This window comes from Cebus imitator, unplaced genomic scaffold (assembly GCF_001604975.1).
Source record: "Cebus imitator isolate Cc_AM_T3 unplaced genomic scaffold, Cebus_imitator-1.0 Scaffold558, whole genome shotgun sequence".
NCBI classification, from domain to species: Eukaryota; Metazoa; Chordata; class Mammalia; order Primates; family Cebidae; genus Cebus; species Cebus imitator.
This window is the reverse complement of record NW_016107873.1, coordinates 762,011-772,315: the sequence shown is the minus strand read 5'-3', so window position 1 is coordinate 772,315 and position 10,305 is coordinate 762,011. Positions and strand designations below refer to the sequence as shown.

Genomic DNA, 10,305 nt, shown 5'->3' with positions numbered 1-10,305 from the left:
TAAAAGAAAAAAAAAAAAAAAAGAAAAACGAAATTGCATTGGGATTTTAACTGTGTTGGTTTATTTATTAATGTTTATTTATTAGTGGTATTTTAACTGTTGGTTTATTAATTTATAAAATTATTAATGTTAGTAGAAATGTAAAGCTTTTAGGAATTTTGTTTTATCATTGTCTGTAAATGTAGGGAATGTTCCAGAAACTAGTAGAAAACTATAATTTGTTGTGGCTTTTGATATATGCAAACTATATTTATCTTGCAGGATCCCAGTACCCAATTTAGTGGATAGCTGGGCATCACTGTTAATACTTCTGAAAGACTCTGTACAACTGAGTCTTCCAGCTCCAGGGCAGTTTCTTATACTTGGGTAAGCAATTTCACTTAAAAATATTATTTCAAATAAAAGGATAATGTTCATTGTCCTTATTGTCCACTATTAATAACAGCTGTTTTAGATGACAGTGTGATCTCTCTACCTTTTCACACTGTTTTTGAGATGCAAAACTGGATGTATAAAGCCTGTTTTGTTTTTGCTTTTTTTTAAAGAGTGAGGGGCAGGGTAAGAAGAGGAAATACTCTTATGTTTATACATATACAGAATGTAAATACACTAACATAAAACTGTTACAACAGCAGTTTTGGTGGTGGTGGAGAGTATGGGATGGAAAGGGGAAGGGCTCACGTAGTGTGTCTGAAGGGGAACTTCATAGAGGAGGGACACTTGAGCTGAATCCCAAACCTAAACAAGCTGGAAAACTTTTTCTTTCTTTGTCTTGGAGTTTCCTGATTTATCTTAATGATTTATGTGATTATCTGATAAATGCTAGTCACCTATGACTGCAAGTACTGTGATGCCATACACAGTCTCTGTTTTTTGCTTGCCATTATTCTTGATTCTTAATAGGTGCCCAGTAAATACTTGTTCAGTGAATAGAGGTGGTGGGTGCAGAAAGCCCTTGTGGAAAGAGGAAGGGGAAGAGTATACTGGGGCAAAGTACATTGTTTGGTTTGGCAATAGAGCAGGGCACAGGCAGTGATATGGTGGAAAATAAGTCTGGATGTAGAGGGAAATGGGAGCTAGATAGGGAAGGATCTTGAATTTTAAAGAATTTGGTCTTGAAAGGGAGTCGAAGTGGTTGCAGGTTTTTGAGGAGAGACTTGACTTGGCAGGTTTTTGGGGAGAGATCAGAGGGGAAAGAGGCTAGGCTTGGAATTCTGTTTCAAGTGGGAGGTGTGAGGATGGTTTCAACTCTTCACGGTATTGAAAGAACAGGATAAAGAAGGAAAAGAGGCCAGCAAAGGAGATATAAAGGGAAATAACAAAAAGTTAGAAGAAAACTAAGCATTTAGTTGTTCCAGAAGCAAAGGGAGATTAAGAGGGCATGGTTGACACCTTCAGAGAGGTTTAGGAAGGTGAGGGACAATAAAAGGCTATGTTTGTTGACAATCTGGACAGGTATCCTAATTATCTAATCACCAGTTGTCTGGTGATATAGGAGAGAGGGTTTGGAGAAGTAGTAAGCACACATGTTAAGAGCAAATGCTTAGTGTGGGAAAGTAAGTGTTGATTCTTCTTTGAGGATATTTGATCATGAAAAGAAGCCAGGTGCAGCGGCTCTTGCCTGTAATCCCAGCACTTTGGGATGCTGAGGCAAGAGGATTGCTTGAGCCCAGGAGTTCGAGACCAGCCTGGGCAACATAGGGAGACCCTGTCTCTACAAAAATATTGAAAATTAGCCAGATGTGGTCACACATGCCTGTAGTCTCAGCTACACAGGAGTTGACATAAGGTTCAAAGAGCAGATGTATGTACAGTTCTTGGAATCATCACCAAATAACCCTGCTGGCTAATTTCATTAAAAATTAAGTTCATTTGTTGTGATCTGTAGCTGCTCCCCTACAAGATTTTACTGTTTCCTCGCATGCCTTTTCTTCCTTTCAGAATGAAAGATCCTCTTCCTTTTCAACATATGCATATTCTGAATGTTAAAACAAAAAGTTGAAAGTTGAATATTTTCAGTTATACTAGAAACTTAATTTCTTTTTGAAATTGTCAGTTTACCCTTTTGCCAGCCATTCTACTGATCCTGTAAAATCACCTAGTTAAAAAATAGAAATTGATAGGAAGGTTGCTCTTTAGTTTCATTTTACATATTAGTTTGGAAGTAACTGTATCTTTTAAAAAATCATGTCAGTAAATATTGAGTAGACTCAGCAAATAATGAAAATGGAAATTTTTTTTCTTCATGAACTATTTTTAATGTGTTATGGTAAGAAACCATTTCTCTGTTACAATTTAAGATTTTTTAAACTTCTGTTTGTATATGAAACACATGTAGAAAAGTATACAAAGATTTAGTACACAACTCTACAAATAAAAAGTTTATAAAAAGTCAACATACCACTATACATTACAAACCCAAACTGTCCCTCTGCACCCCTCCCAATTACTATTAATTTATTTCCCCAAATGTAACCACTATTCTGACACCACAGATGCATTTTGCCTTGCTTTTGAACTATAAGTATTTATAAATATTTTGTGTCTGGCTTCTTTTGTTCAACATATGTTTATGAGATTCATTTGTGTAATTCACATATCTATAATTTATTTCCATTGTTGTTTGGTATTTTTATGAACCTTCTGCAGTTTGTGGTTTTTTTCTTTGATATGGGATTATGCCAAGTTTCCCAGGCCAGAATGCAGGGCTTATTCACAGCATGATCATTACGCACTGCAGCCCTGACCTCAAGCATTTCTCCTGTGTTAGCCTACCAAGTAGCTGGAACTATAGGCATACACCACCACACCAGGCCACATTCCACAATTTATCTTTTCTGCTTTTGCTGGACATTTGGGTTCCTTCCACTTTGGGGCTCTTACAAATAATACTGCTTTGAGGATTCTTATACAATGTCGTTTTATGCATATGTTTATGTGTTTCAGTTGAGTCATAGCATATGTATATAAATATTAAATATTTAAAATGGAAATCAAGACCACTAAGGCACTTACTCATTGTGAGAAATTAGATCAAATTATTTTCTCTTAGACTGATATTTCCCATTTCTGTTTTCTCTTTGACCCTTTCAGGGTTCTGAATGAGTTTATTATGAAAAACCCTAGTCTGGAAAATAAAAAAGACCAAAGAGACCTTCAGGTAAGGCAGTCTGAGTTAAGAACTGTCGCTAAAACTGTTTCTCAGTGCCCTCAATTTGAAAATGAGAGAGTCAAATAAAATAAACTGTGAAGTTTTTTCAACTCAAACATTCTATGGGAATCAGCACTGTCTTTTGTAAAATATTTATTATCAGAAATGTAAACTGCAGAAGTTCATAAGTAGTGTGTAGGTGTGTACATATATAGTTGTTCTTCCTTATTTCTTCAGGATGTAACTCACAAAATAGTGGATGCAATTGGTGCAATTGCTGGTTCTTCTCTGGAACAGACAACATGGCTGCGACGAAATCTTGAAGTTAAGCCTTCTCCCAAAATAATGGTGGATGGAACCAATTTGGAATCTGATGTTGAAGGTATTCCTGTCAAACATTTAGGTTTATTATACACACACACACACACACATAAAACTTGTTTTCTGTGGGAACTAGCCATAACTTTAATTTTCTTTTATTTATAGATATGTTATCACCTGCAATGGAAACCGCAAACATAACTCCTTCTGTATATAGTGTCCATGCATTGACATTACTCTCTGAGGTAAATATTAACAAGCTTTTTCACATGAACTTTCAAGTAGACAGTTTCATTATTAAAAACTAGCAAGTAATTTTTATAGAGGAATTTTTAATTTGAGAGACTATTTTGTACTTCTAGAAATCACTATATAGAATTAACAAAGTTTTTGCCTTGTATGTATTTGGATTATTTAGTTTGCCAAACATTAGTGATAAATTTACATATTGCTCCCGTTCTCCATTTTCTGTTCTTTTTTAAGTGTATGGGTTTTTTTTTTGTTTTTGTTTTTGTTTTTGTTTTTGGAGACAGAATTTCGTTCTTGTTGCCCAGGCTGGAGTGCAATGGCGCGATCTCGGTTCACTGCAACTTCTGCCTCCCAGGCTCAAGTGATTCTCCTCCCTCAGCCTCCTGAGTAGCTGGGACTACAGGCGTGTGCCACCATGCCCAGCTAATTTTTGCATTTTTAGTAGAGATGGGGGTTTCATCATGTTGGCCAGGCTGGTCTCAAACTCCTAACCTCAGGTAATCCTCCTGCCTCTGCTTCCCAAAGTGCTGAGATTATAGGCGTGAGCCACCGCACGCAGCCTAAAGTGTGCTTTTTAAGAAAGGAAAGTGCTTTTGTATTACTATGGTGGGGAGGGGTGGAGGTGATCTAATGATGCCTGTCACTGTAATGTATTTTACAATTTACCAAACATTTTTATGAACATTGTCTGACAGGCTCTCTTTATACCCTATTATACACATGTCATTTTGTTTCTTCTTTGCAGATGTGGCTAGTGACCTTTATAAAGATCAGAACAATAGGACTAAGGTGAAATAGCTGTTAATTGACAGTGTTGGGATTTGAACAGCCCAGTGCAATTGTTTGGTTTTTTTCTAAGCCATATTTTAACTGAGTCAGGGAAAAAGAATACTGTAGTTTCTAGTCCTAAATTCACTTTACTCACTGTCACAGAAGGTTCTTGAACTATTTTCTTTGTTTTACTTTTCTATCTACATTGGAAATGGCAAGATTTAACCATATTTATATCCTATAGTAACAATATACAAAAAAGCTAGATGGTGGCAAAACCCATTAACATAAAAATGATTCAGGAGTATTTAATTTTATATTTTTTAATTTCAAGTAGTCAGGGTTTTCTAACAAACTGAAAATCAGTACTTTGGGATGATGTCAGTTTCAGTTCATAGGTTACTCTTCATTTTTATGTTTTTATAGGTTTTGGCTCATCTTTTGGATATGGTTTTCTATAGTGATGAAAAGGAGCGGGTTATTCCTTTACTTGTAAATATTATGCATTATGTTGTGCCCTACCTCAGAAATCACAGGTACTATTATTATTTAAATGGTTTTTTTTTTTTTTTAAATTAATTCGTGGCCTGTTAGAAACAAGTTCTGTTCCCTTATTGAATTTTTACAAAATGACATTATTTTGTATTTCTAGAATTTTTACAGAATGACATTATTTTTACCTTGAATTATAATTGTTTAAAAAAATTCATATGTTATTTTTCTTATGGTACTTTATTTCATATCTTCATGTCACTGTCTTAGGTAAATGTGAACATTTGTCTATAACTTGATAGGATGATTAAAGTTAGGACATACAGGTTAAGGTTGTTTTTCTTCTTCTTAGTGCACATAATGCCCCTAGTTATCGAGCTTGTGTCCAACTCCTCAGCAGTCTTAGCGGGTATCAGTATACACGAAGAGCTTGGAAAAAAGAAGCTTTTGACCTCTTTATGGATCCCAGTTTCTTTCAGATGGATGCCTCCTGTGTTAATCAGTAAGTTTTTCTCTTGTTTGTATTCAGCATGATAATGTACCTCGCAGTCTGTTGAAATCAGCCACTCTCTTGGACCGGTCAGAATACTGTTCTTTAACAGTAGCAACATAATCTTAATTACATGTTGTAACCTTTATCTCTTTCAGTTGGAGAGCAATCATGGACAATCTGATGACACATGATAAAACAACATTTAGAGATTTGATGAGTGAGTATTATGGGATGACAATCCAATTTCTTTCCTGTGCATGATTCCTTCTTACTGTTTACTCTTTTCTGGAGACTACTGAATTAGCTCTTTGTCAAGTTATACGTAGTACCCTAAGGGAATATAATCTTAAAATTTACAGAGGACAATTTAAGTAGTAAATAATAAGTAAAACTATTTGTCCTTTTGAAGCAACTAGTGGAAGGAAGGGGCTGTCTCTAATTTGACTCTAAATTATTTCCTCAGCACACAGCATCATAACTGGCACTTAATAGCACTCAATAAATAATTATTCAGTTAATGAGAGACTGACAGATGGTGAAGCAGAGAAAGACAGGCAGTTAAATCCCACCTATCAGACAAGTCACTTTAAATCTCTGGGGCTCTGTTTATTTCATCTTAAGGAAGAAAGAGGGGTGCCAAGAAGGACAGAATCACTTTCCATCCCCTCTTTCTATTCTATCTTGATTGGGTTTATAGTGTAGGATTCCATTTATAATTTCATCTGAAAAAGTTTTAGAAAATGTTTGAAAGTTACTAAATAAACTTAAATAGCAGTGACATTGTATGATTCTGTAATATTTTTTTTAACAAATTCTTTAGCCAAAGCTACAGTTTTTTCATTTGGAAAAACGGCAGCATATCTATTTTATCTTCATAGGGTTGTTTTAAGGTTCAGATTTATCCATTCAACAAATGTTTATTACAAGACAGCAGTGGGCCACTCCTTGTGCTAACCTTAATCAAATTTTAAAAAATTATTTCATGGAGTAAGAAGTTGTGAAGAAAATAGGACAGTGTATGATGGATTTGAAATAACAGCTAAACAGCTCATAACAAGGTGAAACTAAAGAAGCCAACCATGAGAAGGCCTAGGGTCAGAATATTCCAGGAATAGGGAACAAAAATTACAAAGGTTGGCTGTGTACAGTGGCTCACGCCTGTAATCATAGCACTTTGATAGGCCAAGGTAGTAGGATTGCTTGAGGCCAGGAGTTTGAGACCAACCTGGGCAAAATAGCAAGACCCCCATCTCTATAAAAAAAAATAAATTAAATTAAATTAAAAATTAGTCTCAACTACTCAGGAGGCAGGAGGATTGCCTGAGCCCAGGTGGTTGAGGCTGCAGTGAGCCATGATTGTGCCACTGCACTTCAGCCTGGGTGACAGAGCAAGATACCATCTCTAAAAATAAAGTAAAAATAAATTACAAAGGTCTGGGGATGGGAGCAAGCTTGGTGCATTGAAGGAATGGCAAGCAAGACAGTGTTGCTAAGCAAAATGAGTCGAGGGTAAGTAATGACATGAGGAAGGAGAGGGAGGTAGGCAAGGCTACACTATAAAGTATTTTTAAAGTAATGAGAAAGATTTAAGCAGATGGCCTCAATTAATAAAAGGGTTTCCTTGGGGTTTTATAAAATGATATTATTAGTGGTTTTACCTTCTAAAACCTACAGTTCTAAATTTTCCTCTGTACATCACAACTTCTACCACTTTGGTCCTCTGGCTTATATATGCTGGATCTGTTTGCCAGTCCATCTGCCCCAGAGAGGGGCGTCAAGTTTTGTACCCCAAGCTCCTCTCAGTTTTGGATGTCCTAGAGCATCTAGCTATTTTTAAAAACAACAGAATAATCTTTTTTCAAATAACAGTGTCACAGTCTCTTTCACTTGCTTTTTCAGCTCGTGTAGCAGTGGCTCAAAGCAGTTCACTTAATCTCTTTGCAAACCGTGATGTGGAGCTAGAACAGAGAGCCATGCTTCTTAAAAGATTAGCATTTGCTATTTTTAGCAGTGAAATTGACCAGTACCAGAAATATCTTCCAGATATACAAGGTAACAAATGAAAAGCCCTTTATTTTCTCTAACTTTAGGTTTTTTTGTTCCTTAGAAAATACTTCTCTAAATTCTAAGTTGGGGTAAAATATATCAAATGTAGATTAATGGGGAATTAGAAATTTTTCTACTGAAACAACAAAAATTATCAATTTGCTGGTATCTAAAAGAAATCATCACCGAGTTGTAAGACGTGCCTAAATGTGGTCTCTCTTTTATTGTTTAGGTCAAATTTCTTAGGAATTCATGTTTGAGGATGAGGTATAAATAAGATGATTTTGCTATTGAGCATGTTAGCATGTTATCCTTGTGGACAAGAGTTTGTATACTCTGATAAGACCAAAATATAAGGCAAAGCCAGGAAATTGTGGCTAGAAGTAATATCCGGAGATCTGTGATTTGGGGATTGCATGGGGGATTATGTAACATTTTTGGTAACCTTCATCAAATGGGTTTGGTGAACTTCTGTGTCCAGAAGGATATCAGTACACACATCTTCACCCTGTACCACCAAACAGCTCCACAAAGAGGACTTATCCAGAGCAGAATTATTTGCTGCTCAAGTCAGCGTACTCTAAAGCCTCCAGCCTCAGTAGCTGACATGGGAACATGATGGTTGTCATCTCTCTAGGGAGAATTTTCTTTTCTCCCAGAAGACAAATGATTCCTTGTTTCCTAACCTTTTATGCCTAATTTCGGATTTACAGCATGTACACTTTTTGTCCCTGTGATTTTTTTGTTTAAGTTGACTGGATCATTGTTACTCAAAGTATGGTCCATGGACCAGTAACGGGTCTGTTATCCCATCCATAAGTACAGAAATTTAGAGTAAACATTTTAAACTTCTGCTATTTGACAGAATCTGCTTAATAAGAAAATGACATTTGTATTCTGTATATCTTTAATTGGAGTTTTCTTATAATTCATTATTTTATGAAAATGCCCACAATAGTTTGGAATTTTTTTAAAGTTTATCTTTCACTACAGATAGTTTGAGAGTACTGGATAAGATGATATAGAAAGTTTTATGTGATAAAGATTATTTAGTTATTGAAAATGCCCTGCATGTCTTTCAGAGAGATTGGTTGAGAGTCTCCGTTTGCCTCAGGTGCCAACTCTCCATTCTCAAGTGTTCCTGTTTTTTAGAGTGTTACTTTTAAGAATGTCTCCCCAGCATCTTACCTCACTCTGGCCTACCATGATTACAGAACTTGTGAGTTAATTTTAATTCAGTCAGATTATAAATCTAAATGATAAAACATTGATTTGTTTCCATGTGCTTACTAGATAAAAATGAATCTTGGGAGAGAAATGAGCTGTAGTTAAACCAGTTACATATACCTTTTACAGTTGAAAATAGTAAAACAAGTCAGATTCCATTTCCATACAGTTGAAATTTACAAATATGCAACGTAGGTGGATGGCCAGCTCCTTGTGAATGATTACTTTCTTGGATATGGTTTAGCGTTTAGTCTGTACTACACTACATTTTTAACTCTGTCATGGCCTGCAGTCCTGCAGCTGGAGCCATTTAGAATAGCTATAGCAATACCTCTAGCGATAGAGATGGCTGAGCTGGATTTAACTGGTCTGACATATATTCACTCTTGAAGTGCAGCACCAGTTAAACTTGCTTCAGAGACTTTCACAAAGATTTTGTAAACTACCAGACAGTAAAACCTTCCCAAGTCCTACCTACACCATTCTGTTCCCCTCCTCAAACCATACCCAGTCATCCTCATTCTCATCAGGATGATTTGAGGAGTTAGGAAAGAGGAATGAGTAAAGAAAGGAAAAGGAATCTATTTCTCTGAAAATCTAGCTTTATACTTTCCCTACAAATGTATTTGCTTCAATATTTCTTTTCTTTTTACTTTTTTAATAATTTTAACTCTGTTCCATAATCACTAAAAACAAAAGCTTGCCTTCATCTCACTGGATTCCACCAAATGATTAGCAGGGCTCTATGTGGCTAAACTTGCAGTTTTACTTTCAGAAACTAAGTATAATTTAAAAGATTCTGAAAGTGTATTCTAAAATCTGCATTTGTGTTAATGAAAATATAACTTAAAGATAACTTAAAGGATTAAATATCCAATTTAAATAAACATTTAACATTTATTTCACCATTTTCAGGTACAGGTATTTTTACTGATGGAGCAGGAACTCACTGCTGATGAAGATATTTCACGGTAATATGTAATTTAAATATATTCTTGTCCATTATTTAATATCCTGAAATTCAGAATATTACTCAGCATCTAGGAGTATATAGATAGTATTTTTCTGAATGCTTAGTCTATTATCTAGTTGATCACGTTTGGATATAATGTAGTTTTACTTATTCCTTAAGCACTTTAGATTGAATTACACCATCAACATTCATTGCCTTGGGTCCCTAGACACAAATTTAGTTTAAAGCAGTACAGTATTGTTTCAGCTACATGAGCTAGGTTGGTTTGAGTAAGTCAGATCTGGTCTCTGAAGCAGATCTTACAGATGGTCCCAATTTAATGTATTTTAATTTTATTCTTTTTAGTAGAGGCAGTTTATTAATATATGACTAAATATAATTTTTTATACAAATTTTTACACAAATTTATAAATTGAAAAGTTCAAGATCAAGTTGGGTATATTTTCTTCTTCAGCAGATTTATAAAAAGGCTCTCCTGTACTAATAACTATGTTTATTATTATAGAGAACAGTCTTGTCTTTGCAGAAAGAAACTAAATAGTAAAGAAGTTTCTTGCTTTTACAGTTTATATTTTTATATTT

General features: G+C 35.2%; 1 protein-coding gene across 1 annotated transcript in view; it reads left to right on the top strand.

The window, feature by feature from the left end:
- DOP1A (DOP1 leucine zipper like protein A) overlaps positions 1-10,305 on the top strand; it is a 98,886-nt gene that overhangs the window by 79,209 nt on the left and 9,372 nt on the right. Inside the window, exons 24-33 of the mRNA XM_037733963.1 lie at positions 219-366; positions 3,094-3,160; positions 3,389-3,533; positions 3,638-3,717; positions 4,919-5,028; positions 5,337-5,486; positions 5,633-5,694; positions 7,377-7,529; positions 8,606-8,742; positions 9,666-9,721. Of these exons, the coding sequence (XP_037589891.1) occupies positions 219-366; positions 3,094-3,160; positions 3,389-3,533; positions 3,638-3,717; positions 4,919-5,028; positions 5,337-5,486; positions 5,633-5,694; positions 7,377-7,529; positions 8,606-8,742; positions 9,666-9,721 (1,108 nt within the window). The remainder of the gene's footprint in view (positions 1-218; positions 367-3,093; positions 3,161-3,388; positions 3,534-3,637; positions 3,718-4,918; positions 5,029-5,336; positions 5,487-5,632; positions 5,695-7,376; positions 7,530-8,605; positions 8,743-9,665; positions 9,722-10,305) is intronic.